At 41.3% G+C, this 15,867-nt stretch overlaps 2 protein-coding genes across 4 annotated transcripts in view; both read left to right on the forward strand.

Annotated features, from left to right (window-relative positions):
* Positions 1-1,260: 1,260 nt before the first annotated feature.
* LOC106659503 lies at positions 1,261-2,424 on the forward strand. Its single transcript, XM_014382079.2, has one exon. The coding sequence runs from the start codon at positions 1,261-1,263 to the stop codon at positions 2,422-2,424; it is 1,164 nt and encodes a 387-aa protein (XP_014237565.1).
* Positions 2,425-10,447: 8,023 nt separating this feature from the next.
* LOC106659613 (receptor-type tyrosine-protein phosphatase kappa) overlaps positions 10,448-15,867 on the forward strand; it is a 95,602-nt gene continuing 90,182 nt past the window's right edge. For all 3 annotated transcript variants that reach the window (XM_014382229.2, XM_023463353.1, XM_023463354.1), the window contains exon 1: positions 10,448-11,088. The gene's annotated coding sequence lies outside the window, so the exon portion shown is untranslated. The remainder of the gene's footprint in view (positions 11,089-15,867) is intronic.

Raw genomic sequence — 15,867 nt, forward strand, 5'->3', positions numbered from 1 at the left:
TCTGAAATTATCATTAAGCAGCTCATGAATAAAGATTTATGGGGTATTTGCTCAGCGGTTACTGGCAAAAATTCATGATAAATATGTTGGCTGTATTTTGTAGTGTGTCATATTTTTATTTTATATTTGAACTTCATCGTATAGCAATACAATCTTTCAGTTTTTTTTTCATGTCACACAATTCTGTAATAAATTCGCAAGAATTTCAAAAAATTAATAAAGCTACTCGTATATCTTTTTTATATCTTGCAATTTTCTTTCTGGCAGTCAGTGGGTATTAGTAATTTACCGACTTGTAAAAAATTTTATGAAAAACCAACAAAAATTGTCCATGCCCAATTAGTATGTTACGCGTGAAAGTATAATTAGTGCGTATACAAGTGTCCATTTTCTAGTCGAGAGACGGTCAGTCAATCATTCGGCAAAGTAACTCTGCTGCGGAGAGTTGAATGCGTCACGAGCGACTGCTACTGCTCGGCTGTCGGCAGGCTCATTCCTGTGTAACGTTTTAGTAGCGTCATATAACTCATATAAATTTTGTCTCTCTTGCTTCTGCTCGCTTGACTCGCTTGACGACTTAACGCTGCAGTGAGTGATCGTTCGAGTTATTCGGTCAAGAGACTATAAATGATCAGTACACGTTACCATGACGCAGCGTGAACAACAAAAAAAATATCGCCGACTGCAGCTGTAGTGATTCTTTACGTGTTAACTGTAGTGAATAATAAATGACATAATTGAAGTTATAATCTATTGTGTTTGCTGAGTGACTGCGTTGAAATAATGTCTCAAGAAAATCAAAACTGTTCGAATGAATTGAATGAGAAGGTCGATCGGGAGATCGAAGAAAGGAGTCACGAATTTCTTCGTAAACTTCATTCCTTTATCTGTAATTATGAGGGCCAACTTCCTAACCTCCGAGACATTTTTCGTCCCGAAGCTATCGATTGGCTTCTTATGGATTCTGTCGAATCCGACAGGACGAATCCGTCAACACTCGTCGACTTTGTGATCAACAGCGGCTACAAAGATGAGCCCAAAGTTGATGAAGATGGCAAGCTATTATTGCGTCGTACTACGCCAATTCATCATGCGTATAGAATTGATGAAAATTACATAATTCCTGATCTTTTCAAAATATCGGCCTCGAGCTTCTGGTAGTCAGCGCTCGAACGGTAGACTATCGAACTTTGAGGGCAGTCGCATACTAGTATTGATATAGCTTCTGCTCTAAAGCAAGTACATTAAACTAAAATTAAAATGACAAATAAAAGGCCTGTAGCTAAAAAGTGTTGTGTTTATAATTGCAACAGCAAATCGACTAGTGAGAATATTAATTTGTATCATTTCCCAACTGATAATAAGTTATTTCCCCATAAAGTGGCTCATAAAGTAGAAGAGGATATTCTATTACCAGCATTTATTTGCAGTCGAATGCCTTCCTACAATAATCAAATAAATAAGTGGGATGCAGAGACTTATACTGCAGCACCTAATTCATCGATAAAAAAATGTCAACTTAATGAATTACCAATAAAAAGTGACATTGGTGGATTCAAGGGTTATGATTGCATCAAGGATAACAATGAGAAGATGCTCCAAGTATGTGGCATTAACTCAAAGACATTTCAGTTATTGTTGAAAGTCTTATCAAGAGATTATTCCACTGAAAAAAAAAGTATCAGCATTGAAAATAGATTAGTAATATTTCTACTAAAGATGAAAACTGGATTGTCATTTAGCGTAATTGGTGTCTTCTTTGGCGTACACAGAACTACAATATCCAAAATTTTCTATGTCACATTAAGTTATCTAGCAGCAGCCTGTAAAGAATTTGTTCCCTGGCCATCTCAAGAAGAGGTACGAGGAACTACACCAGACTGTTTTAAGCCTAATTATAGTAACTTCAGAATTATCATAGATGCCACAGAATTTAGGATGGAAGAGCCACCTCGCACCGATGAACAAATACAATCTTGGTCTTCGTATAAAGGTGGATACAGAATTAAAGTTGTCGTAGGATGTTCACCTGCTGGATTAGTTACTTTTGTGAGTTGTGCATATGGTGGTCGAGCAAGTGATGTGCAAATAACTGCTGGTTCTGAATTGTTAAAATTGTTAGAAAGTGGAGATACCATATTGGCTGATAAGGGATTTCCCAGTATACAATCCAAGCTAATGGAAAATGGAAAAAATGTTTTAGTTGTCATGCCCCCATTCGTTGAAAACCACCATCTTACAGGAGAACAACGAGAAGAGCAACGTCACATTGCAAGAGTGAGGATACACATTGAACGAATAATGCAGAGACTAAGAATTTACAAAATATTAGACATGATTTCAATTAAGATGCTTCCATACATTGATGAAATCATCTTCATGTGTTGTGTTTTAGTAAATTTACAGCCAACTATCATAAAATAAGTTTGTATCCCAAGTGACATACATAATGTAAATTACCAAAATAAAAGTACAACATAGATTCATAAAATAATAAAACTTTAATTTTTTATTTCAATACACTAAAACTCATGTTAAAAATGAAACATTATTATGCACTCACATATCTAATGATTGTTTATGAAATAAATAGTAGCATAAATATGCTTGCAATCGGAGGTTATCCCCGCTAAACAATTACATTTTGCATTTGTCAGGTGTCGTAAATTATTGATCTGCAATAAAAAACGATATAAGTCTAATGCAAAGAATCATTGAGAAAAAAAGAATATGTAACTCTTTAGCTTACCCATACTTCTATATTATACGGCGTTTCCCTAATTTTTTTCGTTTTAATGCAAAAGGCTCTTATCACTTTACAATCATTAAACGTTGTTTCTTCTGAAACATTGTTTATATGACCTGAAATTGCCAAATTTTTTCCGTGCTTTACAGCCTCGGGCCAAAATGATAGGTCATGCGTTATTGATAATATATCCATATTGTTGATATAATGTCCTTTTCAATGTTGTGATTTAGTTCAGATGATATTAATACGTGTATGATTTCAAATTTTTGCGGTAACTATTGTTATTAATTAATAAAAACACATAAATAGTATATCACTATAACGAAGTCTCCATTATATTACATGTTAAAGGCTTATGTTTTGATGCCCTCAAAGTTTTTTGAGCCGCCACCGCGCGCTAGGCGCTGCGGTAGCGGCTCGAGGCCGATACGATAGATGTGATGTGAATTACACCGACGACGATGGGTACACACATTTTCACATAGCCTGCGAGAACGACTGTGACGACATCGTCGAGAAATTTCTCGAACACGGAGTAGATCCCAATTTTTTCGAGCAAGGAATGGATTATTCGCCGCTGCATTTGGCTCTGATCAACGATAGCGAACGAGTGTTTAAATTGCTGCTGAGAAGCGGCGCAGATCCGAATCTAGCTAATGCAGAGGGATCGACTCCTCTGCACATGATTTGTCGGAATGAATACTGCGATGAGTATGCGATTTGGTTGTTCGAAATGAGCCACGAAAAATATCATCCGATAAACGTTGGTGCCGTGGACAAGTCGGGCGATACCCCATTGCACTTGGCTGTGGCCGAATGTCACAAGACGGTCGAATCGCTGCTTAGACGAGGCGCCGACTCGAACGCAGCCAACGAAGAAGGATTGACTCCCCTCCATATTATTTGCACCAGAGACAAATACGATAACAAAGTCGACGAGTGCCATGACTTGTTGAAAAAATTTTTCGAGATCAACGATGACATGCAGCAGACGTTGCGAGTCGACGCCCGGGACAAGATGGGCCGGACACCGCTGCAATTGGCTGTGGCGAATCTCTTGGCAGATGAAGTCGATATACTTTTGAATCGTGGCGCTGATCTGACCAGCTTCGCTTTTCCTACCGAAAATGTCTTCTCACTCAAAGTAGACAAGAAACTAAATTGGATGAAGAACTGTAAAATTTCGCTTAATTATAAATTGAGCATAGCGTCTGGCGCTTTGGGTGTCGTTAGGCAACTCGAAAAAAGAAATTACAAATTGAAACGAAACGAAGCCTTATCGATTATGACATTATTCGATAAGTACGGGTTGTTCGAGAAGTCGGAGGATTTTGAAGAATATTTATTCGACGATGAGGAGTTTTTGATAAAAGCAAAAAAAATAATGATTAGTTCGAGCCTTTCGCTCTACGATTTGATCTGGTTAGGATCCAAAGAGATGCCAAAAATACTCACAACTGAAGACTACTTCAAATTTTGGCGCTCGAGTGAATTGTGGGAGGTCTCCGACGGACCTACTAGTGACGCTTGTATTGTGCACTTGTCTGAGAAAATATCAAGAGGATTTTTCCGGCGCTGGGCAGTGGATAGTTTCATGGAGCTGACACACTATAAACTGCCGATTCTCTGTTCTGAAATGATCATCGAACAGCTGAAGAACGAAGATTTGTGGAAAATTAGCCTGGCAGTTGCAGGCTAAAGTTTATGATAAATTTATTCGATGTATTTTCAAATGTCTTACGTTATTAAATTTTTCTTATTTTCCAAGACAACCAAATAAATAAATAAATAATTAAACAGATTTGAAAAAAATCTCTTGTGTGTTCATTTGATCTTTTTAATCAAACCATCGTATAGCATTAGAATTTTTTAGTTTACTTTTTTCTCGTCACGTTTAAATAAAAAATTCGGAAGTTTATCTTTAAGATAGGTCAGTATATTCATGCTCCCTTTCATCTTTCAAAATCATAAATATGACTATTTATTTTTTAGTTCACAATCGTTACAATTGCACTAAATAACTGTTTTATCACTTTTTACAAAATCATTGACAGTCCATGATTTCATTCAGAACAGAGTTGGAACACGGTAATATCAAAATACGTTAAAAATGTCGATTAAATCACTTGTCGATGAAGAGAGTCAGGCGCCTGGTAGGTAGGCGCCTGAAATAATATAAACAATGAGAGTAAATAACATCTTTCACTCTTGTATACAAGTAACGATCGATTTATCGAAGTTCCTTGATAGCTCAGTGGATAGAGCATTCGCCGGTTGAAGGTATATTGTCGCTGGTTCGAGCCCGGCCCAAGTCAAGCTTTTCATCTCGCAGGAAAGGTTCAAAGGAGTCAATCCTTCTGAGTCGCCTCGAATTTGGATTTGCGCTTTCGTCATTGAGAGAAAGCGCCATCCCAAATTTGGTCCACTTGGAAGGGATATTCCTGACAACGTCATCACGTCGTCTATCTCGCAGGAAAGGTTCAAAGGAGTCAATCCTTCTGAGTCGCCTAAATTCGGATCGGCACCTACGTCTTTGAGAGGAGGTGCCGGTCTGAATTTAGTCAATTCGGAAGGGATATTCCCCAGTAGTGCAGCGAATACGGTCTAACTTGTACCAGCTGATGCTGTCCGTCGATGTCCGTCGCCCCAAAAAGGCACCAAGTCCTACTCTACGTTCTTGTAATAACGCCTATTTTAAATCATTTGTAGCTTTCATGAATAATTCAATGCTAATGTGTATGCCTGTCGTTAGCAATAATCTGAAAGTAACATATAATAGAAGTAAGTTGTATCGTATAGAACTGCATTTATAGACCCGGAGAATTAATTTCGCGATGTGGATTAAAAAAATACTTTTTTTCGAAATGTTTTTGACTTTTCGTTTTTTTCAAAATCAAAGATAGTTTTGTTGAATCTGCGCACTGATTATGAAGAAAGAGCTGCTAAAGCTTCGAAGCCCCCCGATATTATTTTTTCTTTATTTTTCAAGTGGAATATCTTGCGAGAATCGTTACAACTTACATTACATACGAACAATCTTTCGCGCGCTGTGATAAGTCACTTCTGCTGCCGCCGACGCTCATGTCATTGCGTATGTAACCTCTAGGAACTACGAACAACGAAGCGTCGTTTTAGTGTTTCTCTGACTTTCTCTCGCTCTCGTTTGGCTCGCTCGTGCTGCAGTGCAAGTGAAATCGATCAGCCCACCGGTGCTTCCTCGCTATAGATATTTAAGAGTATTGTTTATAGTCAGTATACGTGACAACGCCGCTGAGGATACACTGGGCAAGATCGTCTTGACCGCAAAAAGTGATTATTGTGAAAACGCAATAGTTTTTGAAGATAAATTATATTTCACTGTGTTTTGTGCGAGTGTGTAAGACAATGGCCCAAGTCCATGGAAACATCGAAGAAAAGAATCACGAATTTCTTCGTCATCTTTATTCTTCTATCAGAGATTACCACGGCCAACTTCCTAACCTCAGAGACATTTTTCGTCCCGAAGCTATCGAGTGGCTCCTCACCGAGTCTGTCAAGAACGACCGGAGGAGTGCAGAATCATTCATAGACTTTGTATTCAACAGCGGCTACAAAGACGAACCCGAGGTTGGTGAAGACGGCAAGCCACTATCGCGTCGCACCACACCAATTCATTATGCGAATAGAAATTATTCAAAAAGTTACTTCGTCGATAATCTTTTTAAAATATACGACAAATTCGATGTGAATTACACCGACGAAGATGGATTAACGCATTTTCATGCAGCCTGTCAGAATGGCTGTGACGAAGTTGTCGAAAAATTCCTCGATCTCGGACAGGATCCGAATCTCCTTGTGACAAAAACGCGTGACTCGCCGCTGTACTTGGCTCTGAGCAACAGCAATGAAGAAGTGTTCAAACTACTGCTAAGAAGAGGCGCCGATCCGAACCTGGTCGGTCATAGTGGATATACTATTCTGCACGATCTTATTATCTATCAGAAGTACCACGATGATGACTTCTTGGATATATTCTTCGAGATCACCAAAGAAGTCGATCAGGTCGTAGAGGTCGATGTCCGTAACGATTGGGACTTGACACCGTTGGAATTAGCAGTGGTGAATTTCTTTCCGGATGTGATCGATGTTCTCTTGGACCATGGCGCTGATCTGTCCGACTTCGTTTTTCCCTCTGAAGACGACTTCGATGAGAAACTGGAGATCGATGATATTGATTCTTATTTTCTCGTGATTCTGGCGTCTGGCATTCTAGCCGTTGTCGAGCGCCTGGAAAAAAGAGGCTACGAGTTGGATCGAAGCGACGCAATGACAATCATGAAAGTGTTCAACAAGTATGGATGGCCGGGAAAGTCTGAAAATATCGACGACGCTTGGTTTGACGACGAAGAGTTCGCCGTCAAAGCGAAAGAGTTTGTGGTAATTCCGAGTCTGTCGCTCTACGATTTGATTCGGTTACGACCCGAAGAGGCGGCGAAGCTAGTTACATATGAAGATTACTACAAGTTTGCGCAATCATGGGTAATGCTTGGTTTTGATTCAGTCGATCAGGAGGAGAATTGTTGTAGGCATTTACACGAGAAACTAACGAAAAGATTTTTCCGTCGTTGGGCACTGGATCCTTTCATGGACCTTACACGTCAACACCTGCCGATTCTTTGCTGCGAAATGATCATCAAACAGTTGAAGAACGAAGATTTGTGGCATATCTGTTTGACGGCTACAGGCCAAAACATTCACTGATTTGATCATAATCATAAAAAAAGTAATGTTTTTATTAAAATTTTTCATCTTAGTTATAGTAAACTAAGGAATGAAATTATTTGTTTCCTTTTTTTACCATATAATTCTGTATTTTTTGATTAACAATTTTAAAAATTAAAGCTCCGTTGCTGCTACAGCATCACATGTTTTATTTCATCACTTGTAATTAGTTTTTCTAAATTGATTTTAAATTTTATATCATAAACCATTTTTTTTGGAAAATTATTTTCTTTTTTTCTGACACTAAGAAATTTTCTTGGATACTCGTGGAATGATTATGGTGGAGGACTAGCTAACAAACTTCGAAGCTCTCAGTTGTTATTTTTTTCTTTATTTAACTTTTTTGCGTTGTTAAATTAGTTTGCTAAAATTACTTGCAATTAGTTTACAGTGGAGAAATAAAATTAAGAAAAAATATCTAGATAAAGTGGAAATCGTCGTATTGCGAATTATTATAGTAATTTTAAGTTGAAGTCTTAATTTTTAAATGAAAAAAAATTGCAGTTTCGGCTTTTTCGTACATGGTATTGACAATAATATCGAATAAAATGGCTTTCATTTGTGCATTTTCGGATTGTAATTCTTCTTAAGTAGAAAATTTTAAATTTTTTCAAATGCAGAAAGAAAAGCCATGGCGTGTCCCGTACAAAAATCGCTCTCGCAAGTGGGAAACCACTTGCGAGAATACAGATAGGGAATCAATTTTAACTATATAATTGGATGTTTGTTTCTTGCCCGGTATAATGGGACTTCGAATCCAATCGAAAAGTCAAATTTTCGATCTCGCTCACTGAAACTTCTATACTTGAATATTTCTCCTAAAAGCTTCCATTCGCGACGATCTTTATTTCGCTGTTCTACAGAGCACCACGCATAAAATAAGCTCCTCTTTTCGAGGAATAATGTCTTCAACCAGCGGGGTATTATGCACGGATCGTCGCGACCACGCCCTCGATATAGCTAACGCGTAACTTTTTGCGCGCGCGCATATTACACATTACATTACATTACATTCGAATATTCGATCCTTTACCCACGCGTTACATAATATCGTATTCCTCGCGCGAATTTCGCGTTCTCGCGGATGAATTGTAAAACCGCGACGACCGGGGCTAGCTATACAGCTGCTGCTTCGAGCTTTTACGCGCTCGTTAACCGACCTATTTGACGCGTGGGTTGTAAAGCTTTGTAATGTCCTCCCTATGGTACATATACAGTAGCTGCGAGACGAAAGTTAATTGATTTCTCTATTCCGTTTGAAAGCGGCGGCGAGCGTGAGAGAGAGAGAGAGAGAGAGAGAGAGAGAGAGAGAGAGAGAGAGAGAGAGCGAAAATGTCGATTGCGCTCGATTGATTAATCGTTGCGTATTATCTGCGGCGATCGATGTACGCGTTTAACACACGTGGGGGCAAGAACGTTTCGACGTTGGTGCGTTTTATATTATTGTATTAATGACACATCACGTTACACTGCGGGTACGAGTTCGCAAGCTCGACACACGAAAACAATCGACGACTCATCTCTTACGTTTATAGGGTAAAACTGCGAGTACTCGATCGCTTAAAAAACATTTTTAGCTTGTTCACTCGGATAAATTATCCACATCTTTAAGAAGTTTTTCTATAAATACCTTCGGATAGTAAAAAAAACCTTTCGAAACTTGTAATATTTCTAAAAAAATGTTTTGAGCTATATTTATATTTTCGAAGGCTGAAAGCACGTGTCTTGAAATACACGAGAAACATTTGTGTTCTCAAAAAGTTGTAATGCAACATTACCTTGGAAATTATGAAAGTTTATTGCATCTGATCAAATACCAGATAGCCTATTTCACCGAATACTCCAGTTTTCGACCAGAGTCCATCAAGGTAGAGCTTTAGATTTCGTTTAAAAAAAGATCTGATTATTTCTGAAGTTTTATCCTTTAGGTAAAACGTCGTGATTTAGCCAAAGCACATTAAACTTCGAAAGCTCGCGCAGTGCAGATTTTTCGCCCGTCACGTCGATTCCTATATATTATGTTGTTCGTTTTGCAAGCGACAACAAGCCTTTATAAAATAATTCAGGAAACAAAGTGTGTACACTTACTTATTATATTATGCTACATAACATACAGCAGCTATGCCTCGCTCGCCGCGCTATATACGTGTGTTGCCCGTTCATATATCACGGGCATATTATAGGTGTGTTATCCAAGTCATTCAACTTCCATTCATCAGTGCCTCGCGCGTCGACTCGGTGTGTGTATGTATGCTACTGCCGCTCAGCAGCAGCACCAGCAGCAGCGACTTGCTACAACGTACATATTATACATAGATATATAAATAGTGGTAAAAGCTCAGCCGCCAGCCAGCCAAGCTCTCTCGCGAGCTTTTGAGAGATATCAGCTGGCTTTGGCTTTGGCTTGGCTCGGAGCAGAGAGAGAGAGAGGGGAGCGAAACGCGCATGCGACGACCAAGCCCCGACGACGAGCGCCGAGCGCCGCCGCCGCGCTGCGTGTTTTCTCTCTCGAGCGCGAGAGAGAGTATGTAATATGCCAAAGCCACCAGCAGCAGCAGTCTCTGGCCGAGCCCCGTCGAGGCTACGACAGCAACAATAATCACCCGCCGCACCAAACGCCGCCGCCGCGCGATCGACCACAACCCGCCGACACCACGACCGACCGACGAGCTTTTTTTTCACGTATTATTATAAAAATATAAATAAATTACGACGTTTTTCTCTCGACGAACGAACGAACGAAAAAAAGGCACGAGATAGAAGAAAAATATCCTATTCTCCCCCCTGTCTTTATCTGTATATCTCTTGTTTCTCTACAACCTCTGACGCGCGCGCGAGTGTGTGTATATATAAAAGAAGAAACAGGAAAGAAAAATAATATGTGCGCGTATTTGTCGTATATATAAATTTTGTGAATATATATACGATATACTCGAGGAGAGACTTGTCGTCGTCGTCGTCGTCGTTGTGCGACTCGAGCCAAAATAGTTTATTATTCGCGCGCGCCACGCCGAATCGGAAGTGAATCTCCGAGCAGATATTATAATCCGAGAGTTGTCACACATCGTCTTTTCTTTCTTTGGGTTTTCTTTCCCCCCTTTTTTTTGCTGCCGGTGTTGGTGATTTTGTTTCTAGTGTTCGTGTGTATAAAAGTGCGAAGAAAGAAGAAGATTTCATCCTGCATCGAATTGCGGAAGAAGAAAAAAATCTACGGCACATCGTCCCAATCGTTCAAAAACAACGAGTGCGTGTGTTGAAAAAAGAAAGAAAGAAAAAAAGTGCGCAAATCGCGGTTTTCCCATCGTCAGCGGGAAAGCTCTTCCCACGCAGTGCGTGCTTCGGTGTAAAAAAAGCGAGTGAACGCGGAGAGCAAGGGCGCGGACCCGACCCGGCTTTTTCTCTCTTCTGCCTCTCTCTCTCTCGCTCTCTCTATTCTGTGTTTGTGCGCGTGAGTGAGTGTGTGTCAGTGTGTCACTCGTCGTTCTCTCTCTCTCTGCCGCGTCGCACCGGAGGGACGTCGTCGCGTACTGTACTGCAGTCGCCTATATTCAGTAGAAAAATACACATCGACTGACAAGGTAATTAACTCTTTTTTTTTGTTCTTCGTCGATGCATGCGTGTGCCGTGTGCTGTATTACATAGCTGCATGATGCGTGTTAGTGTATAGTATAACGCGTGTGTCAAAAGCAACGCTGTGCTCTGCGCCCAAAACTTTTTTTGTTTATCATTATCCGTACTACACACGAGCCGTGTAACACGATTTCGTCGAGCGAGAGATGATAAAGAGAGGAGCCGGTGTACGACCCAACTTTCCTAATGATATCGGAGAGGCTAATGCATGTATTATATGGCCAACGCGGGAGAACTTGCCGCGCGCATAAACATCGTAATGGAGCTCGTTACAATCGACGAACTGAACTTTACCTCGTTGTAGTGTAATATATTATATTGGGTAAAAAATAGTAATCCATCGACGACGACGATTTCTCGCGTCGTTTCGAGACGTAATAATGATACTGAGCTTTAGAGCTTCGAAGAGAGAGAGATCGAAGGCAATAATGCGCCGCTGTATGATAATAATAATAATAATAATAATGCGCCTTATAATTATTGGCACTCGTCGTGGCTGCGCTTATATTCCTCGGTTATTTATCGGCGGAACTGCAATTATACTCATATATAATATATATGCATCATCTTGTGCGCTAGCTAGCACTCGGCGTTATAATAGACTTACAATAACATTGCGAAGAATACAGCGGCTGTTGCGGCTGCGGCTAAAAATATTTGAAAAAATTGACGATCGTCGCGCAGGCCGTTTTTAGCTGTATAGTGTATAGAAATGTTCATTGTTTGAGGTCTAATTTTCTTTGGTAGAAAAGAGAGCTTTTAGAGCTGGGGATATATGTTAAACGAAGAGAGTAACGCTTTTTCCAACATTTTGTGGTCTGGATAATAATGACTTGATGATTTCACGCAAATCGACATTTAGTATATGGGCCATATCGCGTCAACTGTGTCCCCCTTCTTGGATTAGAGTTGTAATTTGATTTTTCATATTTTATTCTGCTTTCCAAGGGTGAATATGAAAAAATGATTGAAACGTGATTTTTTATGTAAAGTTTGATGAGGAATTCAAATTTGATGTCAAAAATCATATTCATAAACTTCATAGTACCTTAATTTCTAAATTTCAGCCTCAGTGGCAAAAATAAACATGATTGTATCCAGCGATATGGCCAATATTGTAATATGTTCATCGATACACCAAGATACAAATTCTGATAAATTTTTTTCATCTGCAGACAAACAGACTTCATTATTGACCTTCATATGTGCCAATAAAACATGCTTTTTCTCTAGATTTCCTCTATTCTTGACTCATATCATGTTCAATAATGAAGTCTGTTTGTCTGCCAACTACCAAAATTTATCAGAAGTTGTATTTTGGTGTATCGATGAACATATTACAATATTGGCCATATCGCTGGATACGAACATGTTTATTTTTGCCATTTAAGCTGATTTTTGGGAATTAAGGTACTTGGAGTTTATGAATATGATTTTTTACATCAAATTTGAATTCCTCATCAAATATTACATAAAAAACCATGTTTCAATAATTTTTTTTCATATTCACCTTTGGGAAGCAGAATAAAATATGAAAAATCAAAACAAACAGAGGGGGAATAGTTGACGCGATATAGCCCATATACACTTTTTATGGTTATATTTAATTAAATTACATTTTTAAAGTAAAATGCGAGTTTAATCAAATTATAGTTAATTTTAATTTAATAAATTCCTCGTTCACTAGTCATATGCGATTTGTGTGTACCTTGTTTCAATATATACAATCATTTTGACTTTGCTACTTGCAGATTTACAAATAAAGGCATACCGCCACCTAGCGCGACAGTCGTGAAATAATATTATGATTTTTAAATTGGTTTAAATCCGTGTCATTAACAATGCTCGTACAAGCTTGCATCGTAATAAAAAAATCGTCGTAAACGTGTCGATTAATCGTAGTGCATTTGAAAACGTTCAAGTGGTCGTTTTTGTTCAATAAGTTGATAATAATGCTCAGCATAAGGAACTTCAAGCTCGTCCGTACCACGTCACAATTTATGCGTAGAAACATTGAGGGCACTGCGTTTCAAACTTGAAATGAAATCAATCCGAAATCGTCCGGGACTACATTTGTACAAGCTTCCAACATTCAATGTCTGGGCAATAATGAGTCTGAGTTAGAGCGAAACACTGTACTTTTGTCTGCATTTCAACCTAATAGAATGAAATTAAAACGTTTCTGTCGAATGACTGCTCTTGAATGAATAAAATAAGAGACGTTACCTACGAATGAAACAAAATCATATTTGAATAAAATTGGCTAGTCTGATAAATTCTGTTGGAAAATTTATCTAAATGGTTGCTACTTCACGTTTCAAATTTTAAAACATCTAGTCAACTTGGTTTACAAAAGAAAGAAAAAATGTATCTCTATAGAAGATCATTTTTGTGAATGTACTTGCACAATTTAAAACAGTAGAGGTTATATTCATAGAAAAATGTTAGAGAAGATCGTTGAATTTTTATTTTTTATCATCTTTATTCAAATAAAATTAATCACGATACACAAACTATTTACACTATATAATACAATCGAGATCGACGAGACTGTGTCACACGCACTCCATTTCTTCGCTCGCCGCCTCGAGCTGGAGACCTTCCAGCCTCGCGCTGACCTGGCAAGGGTCGCAGCGGCACTCCTCGTACAGAGTCTCCTCCTTGATCTGGGCGCAGAAGCGCCACAGCTCGTCGTCGCTCGTCTCCTCCAGCAGTCGGCGACACTTGGCGCGCTCCAGCCTCGCGACGCAGCGCTTGCTCATGTACAGCTCCTCGGCGAAGCACTCGAGTCGCCTTCGCGCCAGTACCTCGCCGAGGTGTCTCTGCACCAAGACCAGCAGATGGCCGTGGCTCAGTGCGGCTATCGTCCCCGGGCGCTTGATCTTCTTGGCCCGTTTGATCAGCGCGAGTGCCTCGCGGGGACTGGCTCGCAACAGGTCTACGAGCGTCAAGTTATCCGACACTTTCCATTCCCTCGCGTGTTCCATGTGTTTCTCGAGTACAGCCACGAGGCTCTCGCTCAAGCACGGCGGTGCCTCGTTTCTCGCCGCGAGTCTCCGCTCCGCCGCCTCGTAGGCCTTTCGCATGCTCTCCTCGACTTCCGGCTTCCAGTAGCAGCCCAGCTCCCTCTGAAAGTACTTGTAGATCTTGACGTTCCAGCAGATTTTGCCGTCGGAGCAGCGTTCCGGAATGAGATAGTCGAGCTGCTCGCCACCGCCGGCTCTTCCGTGCACTCTGATCAGGCACTTGGTCATTAAGAATCTCGAACGCATGCTCATCTCGTAGCCGGCACGTTTCAGCTCGTTCACCGTGTCGATGGCGTTCAGCGCCAATGGGTAATTCCTCAGCTCGTGTCGCGAGAACTCGCCTCCCGCGAACAGCTTGGCGTCGTCGAGCGCGTCCAGGCTCGCCTTGCGCTCGAGCAACTGGTGCGTGAGCTCGGCGTCGAAGCGCGCGGCCGCCGCGGCCAAAGGCGTGTGTCCCCGGTCGTTAAGCGCCTCCAGCTCGGCACCATGATCCAACAGCAGCTGAATTATCGCCCCGGTGGGTCGTCGCCAGTGGCAGTAGTACCCGCCCCGGGGGCAGCGGCAGTGACAGGCCTTGGCGAGCTCGTGCAGCGGTGTCGAGCCCCGGCGATCGACCCGGCGAGGGTTGGCTCCGCGCCCCAGCAGGATCCTCACCACCTCCGCGTGCCTGTTGCGCGCGGCGAGATGGAGCGGCGAGCCGTGCAGTCGCGTCGAGTCGGCGTCCACCAAATCGACGTCGGTCACCAGGCCGTCCGCTAGGAAACGCTCCACCGTATCCAGGTGGCCCATCTGACAGGCCAGATGGAAGTACGTGAAACCGTGCCTGTCGCCGTGGTTCTCGCTCGCCGTCGTCAGAAAGTATCTGGCGATCTCCCTCTGCTCGTCCATAAAAGTGTCGTGTTCAGGCTTCTCGTGGTACTTGTATATGAGAAAAGCCGCACCGGTTCCGTTACGGCTCAGCGCGCGGTGCACGTTCAATTCGGAGGTCCGCTGAAGCAGCTGTATCAGGCTCAAGTCGTGACACTCCAGCGAGAGAGCGAGGAAGTTAATTTCGTACTTGGGGTTTGGGAATAGGAGCTTCGTGCGCAGCAGGTCGAGAGCGACTTGATTCTTGAGATCTTGCTTTTGTTGAGGCCAGTCGCGGTAGATCTGGATGAATCTTTTCGTTCGCTCGATCAAATTCTGTATACCTTGCAGATGCTTCGTCAATTCGGCGAGCAGAGAAGAGGCCGAGTCGCTGCTAAGAATCACTTGCTGGAATTCGGTAGAACACATTTTGAATTGTGTGGGGATGATAGAACTGCTCACTGGACACACTGGTATATGCACTGAACACTGAACGCTTAGAACGTCGAGAGAGTAGCGAACGTCTCGGACGCTTTGAAACGACTGACGGAGCACGAGCACATGGCACAAGCTCGTGGTAGCTGCGTCATTTGAATTAGACCGATGCCAGTGCATGCGCGCGCAATTAAACACGCGAGAACCTTCTATGTGGGAGTTGACGAAACAAGAGAAAATTAAGTGAAAGTCTGACGAGAGCACGTGTTGCGAAGATTTCTCGTTCTCGAGTAACTTTTTTCCCAAACGGCCTATTTTACCGAAAAAAAAAAAAAAAAAAAATAGCCAGAGCTATGTATCGAACGCATATCCCATGTATCGAGCGCTTGTCATATACATCGCGCATGTATATTGATTGTT

This window comes from Trichogramma pretiosum, unplaced genomic scaffold, assembly GCF_000599845.2.
Source record: "Trichogramma pretiosum strain Unisexual culture from Peru unplaced genomic scaffold, Tpre_2.0 scaffold39, whole genome shotgun sequence".
NCBI lineage: Eukaryota > Metazoa > Arthropoda > Insecta > Hymenoptera > Trichogrammatidae > Trichogramma > Trichogramma pretiosum.

Bases quoted from the DNA above. Each gene is read 5' to 3' on its own strand.
- LOC106659503 (XM_014382079.2), top strand. From the start codon at position 1,261: ATGACAAATAAAAGGCCTGTAGCTAAAAAGTGTTGTGTTTATAATTGC.